The sequence below is a fragment of the Callospermophilus lateralis genome, chromosome 6 (assembly GCF_048772815.1).
Source record: "Callospermophilus lateralis isolate mCalLat2 chromosome 6, mCalLat2.hap1, whole genome shotgun sequence".
In the NCBI taxonomy this organism is placed as follows: Eukaryota; Metazoa; Chordata; class Mammalia; order Rodentia; family Sciuridae; genus Callospermophilus; species Callospermophilus lateralis.
The window spans coordinates 42,308,812-42,329,370 of record NC_135310.1 but is presented as its reverse complement, the minus strand read 5'-3'; the positions used below and the strand labels follow the sequence as shown (position 1 = coordinate 42,329,370).

General features: G+C 30.7%; 1 protein-coding gene across 8 annotated transcripts in view; it reads right to left on the bottom strand.

Moving 5' to 3' along the window:
• Trdn (triadin) overlaps window positions 1-20,559 on the bottom strand; it is a 362,446-nt gene that overhangs the window by 29,939 nt on the left and 311,948 nt on the right. For 4 of the 8 annotated variants that reach the window (XM_076858293.2, XM_076858296.2, XM_076858291.2 and 1 more), the window contains 8 exons: window positions 18,180-18,206; window positions 17,771-17,818; window positions 15,843-15,887; window positions 14,627-14,644; window positions 12,713-12,757; window positions 10,849-10,869; window positions 8,452-8,478; window positions 7,722-7,760 (listed from right to left, as the gene is read on the bottom strand). In XM_076858293.2, the coding sequence (XP_076714408.2) occupies window positions 7,722-7,760; window positions 8,452-8,478; window positions 10,849-10,869; window positions 12,713-12,757; window positions 14,627-14,644; window positions 15,843-15,887; window positions 17,771-17,818; window positions 18,180-18,206 (270 nt within the window). The remainder of the gene's footprint in view (window positions 1-7,721; window positions 7,761-8,451; window positions 8,479-10,848; window positions 10,870-12,712; window positions 12,758-14,626; window positions 14,645-15,842; window positions 15,888-17,770; window positions 17,819-18,179; window positions 18,207-20,559) is intronic. The other 4 variants (XM_076858292.2, XM_076858294.2, XM_076858295.2 and 1 more) reach the window with 4 other exon arrangements.

Genomic DNA, 20,559 nt, shown 5'->3' with positions numbered 1-20,559 from the left:
AGAAGATATATTTATTTGTATGCAAGTCAATTTACTCCAAGTTTCAAGAAGATAAGGTATTTTTGATATAAACTAAAATTTCACACAATATAGTTTTTTTAAAAAAAAATTCAATGTAAGAATAAAAATTAATCAATTTCTGTCAGGCTTAAATAGGGTACAACTCAATCACTGAACATGTTAAAAATAAAAAATATTTATAAATTTCACACTGAAATTGGTATGGGTGCCAAAAAGAAGTTGTAATCAATGCAAACTGTACTTATTTCATATTTGTGATATTTTTTCTGTGAAAACCAACCACAACACAAACCCCATACATTTGATTTAACTGAGATAAATGCAAAAAATTTGTAATTATGTACCAATGGCCTATATATCTTTTGAGTATCTTCCTTACTAAAATGGATGAATCTTTTGAACTTCAGTGGAAAGAATTATTTAACCTTTCATGAAGATCTTTTTTTTTTCTTATTCTCTATTTAATTTTGACCTTAATAGTCCATGGATATTTATACATATTCATATTTTTTCACTCATTTCTAGTATTTTTGAAGTAGTTAATTTTTATGGATTAGTTTTTTTTTTTGGTGAACTAGGATGCTTGATTATTAGATTTTAGTTTGATTTGTATTCTTTTATTTTTATTTTAAATTTTAAAAATTTTTACTTCATATATATATTTTATCTCCTGTTTCCCTTGATTCTCTCTTCTCTTCTAACAGCCAATTTCTATTGTTTTCTCTTTCACTCTTCCTTTAATTTTTTCACTTTTTCTCTCCTCCCTCATAATTATCATTTCTGTTCTCTCCTTGTTCACAATTTAAAATTATAAGCCATTGTGCAACCTTGCTATTTTTATTATAGGCAGTTACTGATAGTATTATTTCTATTTATTGTGATAATTAACATTGTAGATGTCATAGTAGGAACTATTTGGTTTAATGCTGTATATTTTCTGCATTGGTTGTTATTATTTGTCTCCCATAAACAGTGAGGTACTAGAAACCTTCAGGGACAATATAAGTCAATAGGGTAGAAACTCTAACTCAGATTCATATTGTTAGATGGATAGACACACAAACAATATGAAAAAACAAGGAAACACATTGCCCAAACAAAACCAAGACACTTCAGTAATAGAATCCATTGATACAATAGTGGAAGAAATGTCAGAGAAGGAGTTTAGAATGTAGACAAACTGGTCTATGAAGTAAAGGATGGTATAAGGAAAAAATCAGAGAGAAAATACAATAAGTGAAAGATCATTTTAATAAAAAGGCAGAGATTCTGGAAAAAAAAAACCAAGCAGGAATCCTTAAAATGAAGGACATAATAAACCAAATTAAAAGTTCAACAGAAAGCATCACCAACTGACTAGGCCACTTGGAAGACAGGATCTTAGACAATGAAGACAAAATATATAATCATGAAAATAGAGTTGACCATGGAGAGAAGACATTAAGAGACTATGGACCAAACTTTCAAAATCTTTGGGATAATATAAAAAGATGAAATTTAAGATTTATCAGGATAGATGAAGGCACAGAGTTACAAACCAAAGGTATCCACAAACTTTTCAATGAAATAATATCAGGAAATTTCCCAAACCTAGAGAATGAAATGGAAAATCAAATACAAGAGGTTTATAGAACTCCAAATGTACAAACTCACAACAGATCCACACCACAGCACATTATAATGAAACTTCCTAACGTACAGAATAAGGATAGAATTTTAAAGGCTGTGAAAGAAAAATATCAGATTGTGTAAAGGGGGAAACCAATTCAGATATCAACTGATTTCTCAACCCAGACCCTCAAAGCTAGGAGGTCCTGGAATAACATATGCCAATCTCTGAGAGATAGCCAAGAATGTTATACCCAGAAAAATTAAGCTTCAGATTTGAAGATGAAATAAAAACCTTCCATGATAAACAAAATTTTAAAGAATTTCCACCTAGAAAGACTTCACTACAGAACATTCTCAACAAAATATTCCATGAAGATGAAATGAAAAAAAAAAAAACAGCAAAGAGAGGAACTACACTAAGGGAATAGTCAATCAAAGGAGAAACTAATTCAAATTAAAAACTAAAAAATGAACCCAAATGACCAGGAAAACAAATCATATCTCAATAATAACCTTGAACATAGAGCGGCAGATTGGATTAAAAAATAAAACCCAACAATATGTTTCTCTTCAAGAGAGTCACCTCACAGGCAAAGACATCCACAGACTGAAGGTGAAAGGATCACTCACATGGATCACTTGAACAAGCAGGGGTTTCTATCCTTATATCAGATAAAGTGGACTTTCAGCCAAAGTTACTCAAAAGGAACAAAGAAGGCCATTTCATACTGCTTAGGGGAATTATACACCAACAAGAGATAACAGTCATGAATATTTATGCCCCAAACCATGGAGCATCTAGGTACATCAAACAAACCTTTCTCAATTTCAAAAATCAAACCAACCACAGCACAATAATACGGGGTAAGTTTAACATGCTTCAGTCACCACTGGATATTATTCTTTGTTTAATTTGGACTAATGAATAAATAAAGAAACAATAGAAATTAAAAGTACAGTTGAGAATTTAGACTTAACAGACAGATATATATATATGTATATATATATATATATATATATATATATATACAATATTTTATCCATCAATGACTGATTACACTTTCTTCTCAGAAGCATATAGATGCTTCTCTGATATAGAATTACCTTAATATATTTTTAGCATCTCTAGGGTTATTTTGAAAGTGTTCTTTCCATTAATATTAATTTTTGTGTTCTTACTTTTTTCTTGATTAGACTTGTTTGATTTTTATCAAATTTTAGCTGTATTATTTCTTCTCTATTTCATATATTTCTGCTCCTACTCTTAATTTTTCCCTCCTACTACACAATTTGAAAATAATTTTATTATTACTGTAGCATCTTTCTGATAAAATATCCAATAATCATGTTCAAAGACAATTAGAATTGTATTATAAAAGTACTTTAAGTTATAAATGGTAATCTGAATACTGTTTTATCCTAAATATCTAGATATTTTAAGATTTCATTATCACTTAGTTCAAAGCACTTTTTATTTACTTTTCTTGTGCTTTCTCCCTTGACGTCTGAGATATTTATAAATTTGCCATTTAATTTCTAAATAGTTGATATATAGGAGAGGGGTTCTATATATTTTAAGATGATTGAATTTTTTTTAGTTTAGTTGGACACAATACCTTTAATTATTTATTATTATTATTTTTTATGTGGTGGTGAGTATCGAACCCAGGGCCTTACACATGCTAGGCAAGTTATCTATCGTTGAGCCACAACTCCAGCCCCAAGATGATTTTAATATTGATTTTTAATATAATAAGTCATGGCAGTTCTTGTAAAGCATGATTTCTGTGAGCAGTTGGGCTCAGTGGAAAAAAAATTGATAAATATAATACAGTTCTATATTGTCTTTGAACATGATTATTGGATATTTTGGTTAATCTCTTCTTTACATAAGAAAATATATAAAAAATCAGAAAAAAGCTACTATTCATTTCAGATGTCATAACATTTATGCTTTTTAAACATTCTTAGTAAAACCAGCAGGATCTTTGTTAGGTGTTTGGGCTCAACTATAATTGCACCTAAAATTATTTCATGTGATATAATTTATCTTAATACTTTCTTTTAAATCTCCAAGTTTTAATTAGGGTTGTAGCTCAGCAGTAGAGCATTCACCTAGCATGTGCAAGGCCCTGGGTTCGATCCTCAGCACCACATAAAAACAAGTAAAAACAAAAATAAAGGTATTGTGTCTAATTACAACTAAAAAAAATATTTAAAAAAATAAATTTCCAAGTTTTATAAGATATATTATTGAGAATTATTTTCTTTTCAAAAATAAATGAAGACAAGTAACTACCAATTAGACTGTAAAATTATAATTAATGAATCTTTCAAAGCCCATGTAAAATTAGTTTTTCTATTAATTTCTGTGAGAGTTGTTACTGTTTTTTTCATGAAAATAGGCGTGTAAAGCAAAAGACATAAAGTGAGATGATTATCTCAAACACTATAGTAGACATTTATTTTCTTGAGGAAGAAGATTTGTAATATCTCTATTCTACCAATATTTGTTAAGTGTCAAGGACCAAGCTTTAAAATATAACTTTTTAAAGGAATCTTTATTGAATGCTTTACTTTGAGATTCATAGTGTGTCTAATGTAGGCCTAAGAATTATAGATTTACAAAAATTAGAATATGCCAATAGAAAAAAAAATGTTTTGAGTTGGGATATTTGTATTTTAATGATATAGCAACATATTTCATGTATAAAATCACAAAACAAAATAATTAAAAATATTTCACTAAGACTGACATAATATTATATTTCCTCTAAGAATACCAGCATTGGACTGGGGATATAGCACAATTGATTGAGAGTTTGCCATGCATGCAATAAAGCCATGGGCTCTAATCCTCAGCACCACAGAAAAACAAGAACAACAAAAAAGAATACCAGCATTGCTTAGGAAGACAGGAATTAGAAAAAAATAAAATACATTCAGAGATGTGATAAACTATGAATGAAGAGGTGCATAAGAATGTGCCTACTTTCAAATAACTCAGGTTGGCTTTGTGCTGGCATATATGATGATTTTTTCTCTAGTGTGTATTCAAATTGCAAAGATCTTAGAAGAGAACAATAAAAGAAATGAAGAGTTATCCAATGCCTGAGTATCCCATACAGTGAGCTACAAAGAGGTCTCCAACCATACCTCCAAGATCTCTTGAGGGGGCAAATGGGATACATTTAGTCTTTGGGCTATTCTTATTGGTAAGTATCTTTCTATTGTATTTGCAATAGTGCAATAGAATAGTGAAGTGGTATTAAAGAGGATTTAACTTCTGCAGTTTTTGGTGTCATACCTACTTGGACTTGAGACAAAATCCCGTCTCCACCATGAAAACACAGATATATTAGATTTCCTTTATTGCGCTTTTCTTTAAATAAGACAAATAATATTTGAGCTATGATAACAATGAAGTGCAAAAAAATTAAAAAATAAAAAAGATATAGCTTTGAGTTTTCAAAATAAGTAATTTCTTATTCTTCTTGCTGACTCTCTCAAAGAGATATTAAGCAATATTTTGAAGAAATTTTCAATGTAAAAATCAAGACTGTATCGCATTCCACAAATGTGATTTGTTCTCTTACTGAAAATTTTACCCAATAATATTACTGATGATAATGTCTAAATTATTAACATTTATATAATTAAATTATATATTCAGAAGTGACCTGCCTTTTAGGTAGGCATGCTATAGTAGGCAGCAAAAGGAAGACAACACAAAGCAAGTCTAGGGATCTATGTTTTTACATGAATGAAAATTGTTGACTTGGTTATGTTACGTTTACCTAGTGTCTTAGAAGTTAAGGGATACTTTTAATTAATAGAGTTTGCCTAACATTATATCACCAAAACTATAATTCAATTATATATTTTATTTAAGATTTGATGACAATATTACCAAAATAATTTTTAAAGAGCATGTATGCAGTTTGCATGCTACCATTTTTCCACCTTGTATCTAACATGAATTAATTTAAAAGACCAGTTTATAAATAATAAAATGTATTCATGATGCTAGCTATATTTCCAATTAATAGATAAAACATATAAAAATCCCAGTTATAGTTCTTTTTCATTACTACAGGGATATCATTTTTTACATTACTCATGCTCCAAAAGCCTTCTGAAATAGATGAAATATCTTCTGGCATGTATCTATTGAATATTTATACTTTAAATAGTTCTTTTTTTAAAATTTTATTGAAATATAAGCTTTTTGCTGGATTGTCTATCTGTTCACTTTCTCTTCTATTAGCAGAAGTGCCTACTAGACTTCTTGGCTTTTAAAAACTAGGGTTAATATTAACTAATATAATTCAGGCATTTCCATACCAACTTAACATTTGAATATTTATGAAGTTCAAGATTACCTTTTGTTACATTGTATAATTGAAGACTTTCTTTTCTTATTGTAACTATTTATAAAAATGTAAATCATGAAATTTTACAGTGAAATTTCATTAAAAAGTTGCCTCATGTAACTGTGAGCTTTATGAACATGGGCATAATTAGGTACTGTAAGTATTTTCTTTTTTTAATATTTATTTTTTAGTTTTTTAGGTGGACACTATATCTTTATTTTATTTTTATGTGGTGCTGGGAATCGAACCCAGGGCCTCACACATACTAGGCGAGTGTGTTACCACTTGAGCCACATCCCAGGTCCACTGTAAATATTTTCTTGGGACCATTTTCAAAAATTTTATTTTTCATTAAAATAATACCTGACAAAACTAAATGTTAGCAGGAGAATTTTTTTTTTGTTTGCATGAACTAAGATATATGATGAAAGTAGTGATTAAATGAACTAGATTAATTACAATTCATGGAAATAGATATTTAATCTGGGGCTAAAGAAAACAGAATCTTATGTTTCTGACAATCATTCTGACCTAATGTATGCTTTTCTTCTGATCTATTCATATAAATATAAATATTTATACATAAACTACACTTAATTATACTGAAATCATTGATTACTGTATTATATAGCTTACTAAATAAATAAATGTGCAAGGGAAAAAAGGATCATTGTGATGGTATAAAAAGCAGGTATTTATTTGCATTGATTGTTCTGTCATGCATTGCTCCTTTAACATTGTCATTAACACATGTCTACCAGTTATTTAGCACATTTCTTCTTATAATCAGATCAATAGGCATTATATATATTGCTATGCTTTGTAAATGAGATATTCCCCAAATGGTCCTGTGCTAATGAAAGAATATTTGGAGGTGAAATGATTGGATTCTGATGGCTGTAATCTAGTCAGTCCATCCCAGTTTGCATGGACTGGATTGTAACTGTAGACATGTGGGGCATGGTTGGAGGAGGCAGATCACTGGAGACACGCCTTGGAAGACTGCATCTTTTCTGTGGTCCTTTCCTTTCTTCTATCCAACAATATGGTCCACCTCACCTAGGGCCCAAAGCAGTGGACTCTGCTAACCACAGACTGAACCTCTGGAATTGTGAGCCAAACTAAACTTTTCCTCCTCTAAGTTTTTCATCTCAGGTATTTTGGTCAAAGCAATACAAAAGCTAACTAAAACTATGTCAATACAAGTTTCATTTACAAATGATATAAATAAATTTTGACTCAAGAGTTTTTCAGTTTACAGCATTGCATTATATTTTATTCTCTTAAAAATTACCTTTTTCTTCTTTAACATTTCACTTCTGTTTTTTCAGTGAAGAAGAAATGGTAATTTAGAGTAACATATATATTAATATTTCTTAATGCTTGGAATTAAATTTGCATAATTAATATCCATATTTCAGAAGTCATATAAAATGAAACGTATGGTATTAATTTAGCAATAACAGGTAAAGTTTGTTTTAGGATAGAAGTTCTTATTTCCTTTAGATTTTTAAGGGTAATAACATACCATTTATGTAATAACATACCATTATAGCATGTATAGGAAATGCCATACCATTTCCTATACATGCTATAATATTAGTGTCTACATTTCCATAAATTGTTTTTAAGTTATATAATTTGTATAATAATGTACTTTTGTTCCTTTGTTGTCATAGCTAATTTTATATATGTATCTTAAAATGTCATATTTACCTTTACTTTCCTTTTCAGATTTTTCAATTTTCTTCTTCCCTGGGGAGGAGGGAATAACAATAAATTATCATCTTAAAAAATGTGATTTTCTTATTAATTCTTGGAATAAAGAGTTAAAGATGAGTTCAATCCTCTGAATGGAGGAGCTGGTGGTCAGGGATCTACCATTAAAAGATATACAGGAAGAGGCCATGTGTGAGAATATACATCCTGCTTGTATTCAGTCAACCTCTATGCTTAGCCCTTCCTATTCCTTGCATGATTTGAGGTGAAACTAAAGGAAGCCATGGCTTTATCAATAAGTTTGAACTCATACAATAGGGAAAACATTAAAATTTCCAATTGTTGTCTTCAGAAAATAAAGATTTAACAGTACTGTGGATGCTCCATTAACAAAAAAGTCACATATCTCTGAGTAAACTGCAGATCAGTTTTCAAAACAGAGTCTTGATTGATTAATAATTTTCTTTATTATGTTTTTCAGACAAGAAAGGAAGAAATAAATATTTAATGAGACAACCTATTAGGTGTTAGAAATGTGACACAAGGTATTTCACTGAATCCTTAAATGTGTCTTTGAGGAAGTTAGGATGCCTGCTCTGTAGATGAGTAAACTGGGAATTTGACCAATTAAGGGATTTTCTCAATTCTATACAGCTAGATACAGATTCAAATTTGTATATTGTTTTTACAATTTAATGTTATCTTTGCTGAGATGCTGAATATTTACCTGATTCTGTGACTTCTGATGTTCCCTCTTTCAGGAAAAAAAATGTGATATAAAAATATGAATGAATAGCAATTCATTATAATAGTAGATAAATTTTATTTTCAGATATTTTCTATTAAATTATAATAGACTCATTTTCTCAAAATGATATAAACATACTGACAAAATTTCTGAAATCCATAACTAGAGATCTATTGTGAAAACAGAAATATTTACAAGCTAACCTAAAGCTATTGAATATAATATAATTTAAAAATGTTAAGTCCTTTGGTTAGTTCTCTAAATTACAAATTAAAAACTACTATGACAGAAAATTTAACTTGAACATTATGGATGCATAAATGCATTCACTCACCAAATATTATTAAAGATACATAATTTATAAGATGTTGTACCAAGTGCAATTGAATGGGACCTTGACATGAAAAATAACAAATGCAAATTCTGGAGAATGAAGAGCCTACTTTTCCTTTTGTTCCTTCAGTTAACTCATAAACTAATAACTTTCTAAATATAACCTGGCAGTATGGGGAGCCACTCTGAATGACCCATGCCTTCCAGTCCTGAAGCAAGAGGCTCAGACCAATCACTACGTTTGTGGTGACTTGGGCCTTTTCCCAGGAAGTAGAAGGCATGTCTTCAGGGGTAGGTGTGTCACTCATAGAGTTGAGCTACACTCACTATTCTTTTATAATACTACCCCTTTGCCCAGTTTGGGATAGAATGTTTCAAGGAAACACCCTTTGTGTGTCCCCTTCCCTTGCTCTGCCTGTGAGTGTGACCCTCCTAGATGTCAGTCAACCTGCCAACAGCAGACATCATAAAGCTAGACTCAATACCCTGAACCTGACCCCTGCCTCATTTGAATGGCTTCTCCTCAGAAAGAGGGTTCAGCAAGTGCTCTCTCTCTCTCTTTCCACTGACCCCTAAGGTCAGAGGAACCATCACAGGAACCAAACAAAAAGGTGTAATGTCTCTTGTGTGATTATTCTGTGCAGCCCAGTTTAACTGGAGTTACCCTGAGTGTTTTAGTTGTGAGAAACATGACATAGCACAAAAAGTTTTATCTTTCCCTCAAAAATCAGTACAAGTGGTTAATATTTCCAGAGAATTTATCTGAATGGGTAAGAAATCTCTCTTAAATATCAGGTTTTCCAGTGACTTGGAAGGAACAGAAGGAAAAACATTAAAATTTCCAATTGTCTCAGCAACTTAATGAGGACCTAGGTTACTTACTGAGCTCCTGTCTCAAAATAAAAAATAAAAATGCCTGAGGATGTGACTGAATAGTTAAGTGTCCCCCACAGTTCAATCCCCAGTACCAAATTAAATAAATAAATAAACTGAATGAATGAATGAATAAACAAATAAATCAGGTTTTGGTAAACCTGATGAATTTAGCTAACAGTCTTATATAACTTTTTTGAAAAGTATTTTCATAACTCAAGAATAGTTGACTAAAATTGAATAAGGAAGATAATGAATAGTGTTTCATAAATAAGATAATATTTTCAAGTGACTAACATTCCAGTTTAACTAGAAACACCTAATTTTAGTAATATTCTCCACACTAGTAGCAATAAGACATTGACTATGCTAGCCATTTCTCCAATTCAAAGGTAATATTTAATGTTTAGATTGTCACTGAATTTATTCCAAGATAATTGTGGCTTCATTTTTTAGAAATCTATCATAACATTGCTAAGAAAACAAACTGGTCCTTAGTATTTAGAAACTTTGGAAAACACCTCCAGATACATCATTGGATTCACATATTTGTATCCCAAAGTAAAGTCTGGATCATATTTTGATAGTATTAAAGAAATGATTTCATTGTTTACTGTTGCATTTTTATTCTTTCCTAAAATGCCAAAGGATGAGTCCACATTGCTAAAAAACGATGTGCCTCAAACTTTTTGAAAACAAGAAAATAAAAAGCTAATCTGTAGATATTAAATACTTAAAGCAAATATCATAGCAGTAAATTTTTTAACCCAGATAGTGAGTATTTGAGGAAATTTCATACTGAATTTACTCAATGCATCATAACAGACAGTTGAAAATAGACAAAGAGATGCAACTACATGTCTTTTGCACTGTTAGTAGTTATGATACATGTTTTTATTATACAGACATGACAAATGAAAACATTTTAGGCTATTTTCTCAGATATCCTAGTACAGTGTAAAATGCCTAGCAGGTGTTCCACAAATACATGTTCAAGGGTTATGCAAAGCACACAATGTGCTTTGTCAAAAAAAATTTCTTAATAGGTAATAGCATAATATTAATTATGTTAAGAAATGTTTCATATTTTTAAACTTAATATTCCATTTAAAAACTATGAAATTAAAATAGTATACTAGTTTTTTTTAAATCTTAAAATGATTTACTTACTTGGAGTTGGTTTTGGTTTTTCTAAAAGTTAAAAGAAAAGAAAATGCGGTGAATTTCTAGGTATATGTAATACATTTGTCCATTATATTTTCTGTTTCTGTATTTTATAGTTAGAATGGAAATAAGGCTAAACATATGTTAAAATAAGAAATAAGGAAAGTATTTTGAGTAATTTTTAAGACATATTCCCCATGAATTTACTACAGAACAATTGTAAACCTCTAAAATATAGAACATTTTTGTTCTCCTCTTTATCCTCACTAAAATCTTATTTATGAATTGATATACTATAAATGTTTACAACAATCTGAGCTTCTTATTGTTTCTGAATGGCACAGAATGCATATTATTTCACTTCCTTTCTGAAAATATATTGTTAATTAACAATTTAAACTCTCCAAATATAGTATAAATGAAAAAGTTGATATATAAAATATCAGAAAGAAAAATGGGTGGTAGATGAATACCTTTTTTGTACAAATACATTCTCTTCAATATGGCTTTTCTTCTGAAATTAGCAACTAAAAATATTAAGTGTTCATTCTTATACTTAAACTTCTACTCACTAAAAAATAGCCGTATTTTACAATGATTGTGAAAGATCTGAATCATGCATAATAAGGTCAAATAAATGCTGATACATTAACAGTTTGAATATAAATTGATATAACTTTTATAAAAAAAAATAAATATTTATAAAAATGCATTGAATATAACATTCACTAAAATAGTCTAAGGAATTTTAATTTAAAATTAATAAAACTACACATATTTTCTAAATTAATAAACTAAAATGGTAGATATCATACATTTTTGAAGGAAATTTATAAAACAACTTTTTTTTAAAGAGAGAGAGAGAATTTTTTAATATTTATTTTTTAATTTTCAGTGGACACAACATCTTTATTTTATTTTTATGTGGTGCTGAGGATCAAACCCAGCCTGCTCGCCCCACACATGCCAGGCGAGCAGGCTACTGATTGAGCCACATCCCCAGCCCAACTTTTATATAGATCAAAGAGCCTCCTTAAGTAAACTATGTGCAACTCTACTATAGAATACTACTAATGAGTAAATTCTTTAAGTAATGATGTTTTTAAAACCTTCAAGATGCATTCTAAAATATAAAAATTCAGGGAAAGTACTATGAATATATGTTATGATATATGTTAGAAAAAGTGGTATATATATATATACATATATATATGCATATATGCATATATAGATCCATAGATAATGATAAAAGCATACACTAAGAAATAAAAGTGATTGCCTATTCAAAATTATTAGATATTTTCGGAATGAAAACTGGAAGAAGAGGGAAAAAGAAGATGGATATTTATTCAGTTAGCCCCTGCATGCCTTAGTGTTGGAATCTTGCAAAATATTAACATATTTTAAAAATTGAATCTTATTATAAAAGAATTATGTCAACTGTTATAGAATGGAATAACTTCTATTTTAGGAAAATATATCAAATGACATTCACAGTTAGTGAAATACAACGTATGTAATTTGAAATGGCATTTTTAAGCTATCAACAGTGAATCAAATTCATTGATAAGATAAATGACAGGAATGTTGCCAACAATTAATACAGAATATTATGGCAGAACCTCATATACCAGGAAAGCATATCTGTTCTTTTAATGTTGCTCCACTATAGTAGCATGCTTGGCCATCCATGATTGATTGACAATACCACAGCCCTTAGGTCAGATTAACTTGATTATACTGCAAAACCACAAGACTATGTATAGTACCAGGAAACAAAACGCAAAGTGCTTGCATGTATTGCTCTAATTTTCAAATTTAATAAAAATAATGAATTAAGATAAAATTTCAACTAAAATGGTAAAAATACCTGCTTTTATAGACGGAGGTTCTTTTTCTTGATCTTCAGCTTTTTCTAGAAAGAGAAACCAAAATTTATGGCAATCAGTGGATTATTCATGCAGTAAGCATTTTTTATTTATATATTTGCAGCAATCCTCAGCTTACACAAGAGACAAGCCCCTAAAGTCATTTTTACATAACTTGTAACACAGAAAGCATATTGCCTTGGAAACACTTTATAAACAAGGTTAGGTTCAGTCTATGGACATCCTGAGAATGGTTTTCTCCTGTATGCAGCTAAAGGGCAGTTCCAGAGTATTCACTATTCTTCTTGGGACCATGTGGTTTAAGAAGAAGACAGAATATGCAAAAAGGACAAAAGAAAAGAAGTTTCTTCTTTCTTTGCTGAAGTAGGAGTCAGTCCTCAGGAACATTTTAACATAGATGATATTTGCCTTTAGCATTTGACCAACTCCTTTTTCTTACTTTTCTGATTCCTAGTTCCCTTCTTACCAGAACAGAAACAATTTAGTGTTGGACATTTGTTTCTTATTTAAAATTAAATCCACGTATGTTTATCTCCAGAGAATATCACATTTTGTATTGATTTTGTACCATCTCCCTTTCCAGGTTCTGTAGGAATCTCATACTCTCCACCAATTCCAGGACATGACAAATTAAATAAAAAAATTTGTGAGTAATCGACATTCCCTTAATTCTCTGAAAAATATGTAAAATATAAAGTGTTTAAGGAGATTGAACACTTTAATCAAAAGTGAAATTTAAAATGAAGCCATGTAAGAAGTGACATGTTGAAAGGAGTTGAGAATATTTGGAAATTGAGCAGAACCCCCGAGTAGCCCAGGGGTAGGTCCTCTCCAGTGACTTCCAAGGTTATTCCTCCTAAGCTGTTCTTGATGTTTACTTGTCCTTTCTTTCCTTTACTCCTGAACAAACAGATTCTGTGAAATTACTACTATTTTTCTCCAACATCATACACCAACTATGAGGTAGATAAGAAGATGGAGAAATCCAATTATTATTAAACAAAATACAATTATTTATGAATTATTCAAAATATTCAAAATGTGTGGCACAAGTATGCACCATATATTTGTTCCATATCTAACTTGTCTCCTATGTTTTTTGTAGGAACTTGTCAATCATTTTTCATACAGAAACCAGAATATGGGTTATAAATAGTCATTTATGCCTTCCTCTAAGCTCTTGTTTCACAAATATATGTCATTCAAGGATCGACATTATAATTTTGACACAATGTTATACACTTTTAACACCTGTATGATAATAATCATATGTTCACTCCTTCCTTAGTCTAGTAGTCTCATTTGAAACAATCTACCACTCTAATCTCTGTGTTGCACCTGTGCAATGAAATGAATGATCCTTGAAATTTGCACTCATGAAGAAATTCTGTGACTTTAATAGAAAAATGACAAAATGTTTACAATTTTATAAATTAAAATGTGAAAAATCTGGTTGCAGTATAATTAGTGGAGCTTAAAGCAAATATATATACATATATATATATATATGATTGTATATGTATATATACATTGTTCATAACATGACAATTTTACATAATTTTATCTTTGTTATTCATTATGTATGTTTAAACGATTTACCACCTCTCCTAATATATTATTTTGGACATTGTATGACCTGCATGCACTCACTTATTTAATATTAATAATAGTGATATGACTTTTAGACATTTCTTCTGTGTAATTATGAGGAATCATTAATTAGTAGTGAAATACAAAGATGTTAAATAAAAGCCATGGGAATAACATTAATTCATCACTTATAAAGGCAATTTAGCCATAAGCCACATGACAAATAACAAATTAAATACAGGCAAATTGTTAAAATTGAAATGGTCAAGCGATACTTCTCAGGTTTTAAGTTCTTCATCTCTTACTTGATGGTTTAGGTGTGGCTGTGGAGAATGAAGGAAAGTAGATGATAGATCAATGAACAGAGATCGTGGGGAAAAAAGTACCTTATTCTCATGCTCATTTATTTGTTCTATTTTTTAGGTTGTGTCCCTTAGCTTAAGTTAACCCTTTTTCTTGAGCAGTTTTATTTTAATAATATGACTTGTCAAAAACTGATAAGACACATGAAACAGACATAACATTTAAAGCAATCTGTATGTTCAAGGTTGAATTTTCATAATCTCCAAATATCCATATGACAGAGTGAGACACTCAGAGAGGCATAATAATGTCTTAAGAGTACAGGTGTGAGGAATATTACAATCCTAGGCATTGGTTGGAAGAAAGAAAAGTTGTCATACAAGGACATGGGAAATGGTCTCATATAGTTTCCTTCCTTCTTATAGAATAACAGTATGTAATAACTATAATAAATTTGTATAAATAATTAGTTCTCCCAGAATATTATTTACCTTTAAGAAACAACATTTCAATTCTGTTTATAGAATTCTTTCAGGTAAGTGACAATATTTACTTCATAGGCTTTGTCTTTTATATTGATGAGTATGAAATGAGACCCCTAGTGGCCAAGACGGGAAGACTTCCATCTTGGAATCCAATGAAGAGGATTTAGTAGTTCAAGATCTGGACTGTGTTGAAGACTCAGATTTTTTTTTTTTTTTTTTTTTCCTCCACACTGGAAAGACTCCAAAACCGCAAGAGCACATGCACTCCTTTCTTTCTCCCATGAAATAATTAGGGATGGGCTGTTTTTACTTTAATATTATGTCTTCTACTTTATTCTTTAATGTAATTTTAAAGGTTTCATAGCCACAAAACTCTTTGTGGAACTCCATGAACAGAAATTATTACAGCTGATGTATAAATAGCAGAAAGTTTCAAATTTTTGAGATTTTTAAGACTTGAGGAGATGTGGCTTGAAAATAAGAGTAAAAAAATATGTGATACATTACATGCCTTTTGAGCTTAGGCTAACTATATTTTAAAATGATAAAGTAATGCCGCTTTAATTTTAAATGTTTTAATAAAAATTTATTAAATATATCTTTAGTTGTTCACAAGAGTTCAGATTCTTAGAATTTATGTCTTTGAAATTCTACATGCTCCAGTGAGGATGTACGCTCACCTACAAAACAAAAAAATGATAAACTGAAGAAAAATATAAGATATTTTATTTACCTGTTTTTTCTACAGTGACAGCTTTTACTTGCTTTACCTTTTCTTCTATGATAGGAAAAAATGTTAACACGAGTAGAAATTTTGAATACATCATACAAAACATTGCCAATATTTCATTCTTGATATTTTGAATTCTTTTTTTTTGAAGTAACACCAGTGCATGAAAGTTTTCCCAATAAAATAGTAAACAATACCTTCTATTCAAATAGGAACCACAAAAAATATTGTCTACTCTAGATATCCTCTGCACATTTCATATTGCAGAGGAGTTCCTAATTCAATTTGTCATATAACCTTCTAATGCAAACCCTACCCTTCACCTTTGCTCTGTGTCACTATATTTATCTGTGACACAGAGGTAACTCTTTATTTATGACAGAATAAGAATAAAATGAAGCAGTTTCTCATCATTCTTGCGGAGGTACCTCCCTGAGATTCCAAAATGAGCTGGAGAACACAAATTTTTTACGGTGCAAGTTGGGAGAAAGCACATGTAAAATAATGAAAGTCCTCTGTCTTCTCTGATTTTATAGAGTCAAGGAGATTTAACTCAAACGAAAGAGACTGTTACATTTAGCCAATATAAAATTAAACCTCTTAGCTGGGAGAGTGAACTTGCTGTTTAAATATTCCTTTTAGAAAGTTTCATTGAGTACAAGAGAATTTAAAGAACAGGAAGGTCTGTAAGTGAAATTTAATATTTCTGGCTAGAAAACATACATTTGATACACACTCAGAAATAAACTCTCACTCTCTCTGTACTCTCCCCTCAAAATAGCTAACATTTAGAGCACAAGAAAATAACAGTTTCATTAATGACATAAACTAGGAGGCTCTAAAAGTTTCCTGACTACCCGGCAGACCAGGCTTTTTTACTTTATTCGTATATTTTCAAATACTGGTGTCTTAAACTTTTTAAGTCATACTTTTTCAATCCAATCCTACTGATTTAAAACCATTGAATACAGATTTTCTGAGGCCTGATGTAAAAAATGTGAACAAAATGTTCCCTAAGATTTGTTTTCAGAAAGAATTTTTTTTTTTAATTTCTCAAAAATTCTGGCCCAAGCATTTCAAGAACATCAAGAAAACAATTCATGGAACATCTGGAATGGAGAATAACATTCTACAGAGCAACCAAGACTTGGAGAGTCTCAAATTTAAATTCACACTTAATCAATTTAAATAAAAACTACATTTCTGTTTTTTTTTAATAAAAACAAATTAATATCCTTGATTTGGTGAATTCTTTAACTTTCTTTACAAGAGAACCCCAATGGGTCCAGCTCAACCGTCTACAAAAGGTACCAACAGGAGAGTAAAAAAAAAAAGGAGAAGCAAGAATGGGTAAAAGAAAAAAGGAGGAAAGGAAGCAGGGGGGATGAGAATGACTGGGTATCCTTGAGATTTGGGGAGTCAGGATGATCACATTTGAATGAGACAATCTGAATTATAAATTGTCTAAGGATTTCCTGCCTACCACAGAAAAAATGAAAATATAGAGCTCAGCTGGGCACATAGCATCATCAGTAATCCCAGGCCCTGTTGACACAGACAAGGGGATTCGAGGCCAGCAAAATCAAAAGGGCTGGGATGTAGATCAGTAGTAGATCATCGCTGGGTTCAATCCTCAGCACTCCTCCACCTGCCAAAACTATGCAGCCCATTCACCTGGATGCTGGTGATTATGGTCTTCATACTATCTCTGATGGGAAGGAATGAGTAGCTGTCTAGCTGGATCTGACTCATCACATTCTCAGTACAAAAATGTATTTAGAAGATGTCTAAAATTGTAAATGTTCTAGAAGCTCATGATGTAAGACATCAACTATCTCCAGTAATTTCAGTCTTGACTGTATGCTCTTCCTTCTGCTACAGCTATCACATTGAGAGACACTTTGAGACTACAAACACCACCTTCCAAGTACCTGGTTTGTCATGAGAAACATTCTTATGTGGTTTCACTGTGTCTTGTTCTGAAAACAAAAATATAAAATTTTTCAAGTATTTCTGACCTTGATAAGTTTATATATAATGAATATGTATGAGTTAGGCCAGTGGTTTGTAAAACTGAAAATAACTACCAAACATGCCCGTAGAGGAAAAAAAATTGTAAATTTCCATGTGATTCTATTTCATATTAAAAACTTAAAAGGTTTGATTCATGAAAACAATATATTAATGATAATAATTTACATTTAGGTGACTTAATTTTCAAAACATGGGCTATAATAAAACATATACATAAAAGCATAGATTAAAAATGAATTTAGAAATATGCAAATTTTCTTGTAAAAGACTCTATAGAAAAATTTTAAATCAAATTTTCATACATACTGTGGATTTGTGCCTTTTCAGATGAAGCTTGAAAAGAATAAAAATATAACATATTTGAATTACACTACATGAAAATTTGTAATAATTAACAAAAATCAAAAAAATTAAATGGTAGACCTACCTAGCTTTAAATGATATTGGGCTTCTGGGTTTTTTTTTAAATGCATATATCTGGTAAAACCAGTAGTGACCAAATGTGATCAGGAAAATAGAAAGAGTAGATAAGTATTGTTAGTATTTAGATATGAGGTGTTCCCCATAAGTGCATGTGTGAAACAGAGCAAGAATTTTCCCAGGTGAGATGATTGAGTTATGAGAACCTTAACCTAATCAGTGGATTGATTCACTGATAGGGTGTAAAGGGGCAATAACTGTCGACAGGTAGGGTGTGATTGCAGGTAAGGGCCTTTGGAGTTTATATTTTGTTCTGGATGAGCAAAGTTCTCCCTCTGCTTCCTGATTGCATGTCCTAAGTTGGCTTCCTCCTCCACACCCTTCCTCTGCGTGTTCTCCCTCACCTCAGGCCAAACTGGAGTCAGCCATGGAGGGACTGAGATCTTTGAAACAAGATCTTTGAAACTTCCCCTGTTCTAATTGTTTTTATCAGCTGACTAAAACAGGCATTTATGAGCTTTGTTGCATGACAAATACATTATTAGGAGAGCAAATAGATTCAAGCTATGATCAGATGCCAGATAGGCGCTCCGGTACAATATATTAGTAATAATTATTCATATTTAGGTAAGAATTAAGAATTAAAGGAGTGAGGTAGTTTTATATATATATATATATATATATATATATATATATATATATATATATATATATATATATATATTCTGGATTTGAGGGAAAAATATATATATTAGTATATATTTATATATAAATAAAATGAAGGAAGAGACATGCCTCAGGTTAACAGCTAGTTAGTTCCAGAACTAGGATTTAAAGACTAAATGGCAATGTAAACTTGGAAAGATTACCCAATTTTTAAGTTAATGTATAAAAATGATTGTCTGGGACAGTCTAATAGTAGGAGTATAAAGTATCTGAAACAAATTAGACATGGGCTAGAATCCTAGCTACAATATTAATTAGCTTGAAAATCCTGAAAAAATAACAGATTTTTCTAAACTTGTTCTGTTGATCTGTTTCCACAAATTATGAATGTATATAATAACTGCTATGTTATGTGCTGGTCATAATCATATGATAAAAGTAAAAATGCATAATTAGTCTTTAGTTCACAGTAGATGCTTAATAGGTTCTTATCCCTCTTACCCTTTAAACCCAAGAAGTCCATGACTTTATGAATTTATAACTCTGGTGATTATTATTAGAAATAAAGCCACAATTTTAACATGATCATACTCTACACCAAAAGATGTGTTCTAAACCTAAAGCCTCTGCTGAGGTTTATCGAACTCAAATTCTAGATAATTTTGTCTATGGGACATCCCAATTTTTCCTAATCCAGTACTTTAAATTTATAGTGAACAATAAGTGGGGAAAAAATGAGGGGAACTGCGGGTTTAGCTCAATGATAGGGCACTTATAAGGAAGAAGGACACCCTGGGTTTACGTCTCCAATACTGATAATTTAAAATAAAAAGGAAAGGACAAGAAAAAAAAAAGGATGAAGAACTGGGAGACTGTGTTCCCCTGGTGCAAGACAGACCTATATTTTATTTCTTAAATGAAAGCAAAGTCAGCTCTGAAACTATTTAAGATAAAAATATTGCTACTTGATTTTTACATCATTTTAAATTTGTGCCTGGGTTGGGCAGGGAGACCATTTTAATTCTATAAAAAAATAATGAACCAGAACACAAATATATTTTTGGAACTCAATTTTTTCCATAATTGGGAAATAAATTTAATAAAAATTATTCACTTTTCTTGGTGGTTTGTCAATGATGAATTATTAAACACTCAGTAGTTAAAAAATGCTATGCACATGTCTGTCATTAAGTTGTTGCTACTTATAATTGATTAAATCTAAATTATCTATTTATTTTCAAGGTGATTAAAATGGGAATCAGTTCCAAAGTAATATAAGTGATTTGGAAAAGAGTTGGAAGAGATTATCTGAAAGATTTAATTAGGTATTTACACGATTTAGGAATTTAGATAAATAGTATTATGAATGTGCTCACTAAAAGTTTTCTTGAGTTCTAACCCTCAATCCTGATAATGTGACCGTCTTTGGAATAGGGTTGCTGAAGAAGTAATTAGTTAAGGAAAGATGAGGTCATAGGAGAGTAGTGTGGGTCCTTATAATAGGAGAGAGACACAAAGGCAGAAGCTGGCCATGTGATGGTAGAGGTGAAGGCTGAAGAGACGCATCTAGAAGCCAAAGGACACCAAGGATTGCTTGCAA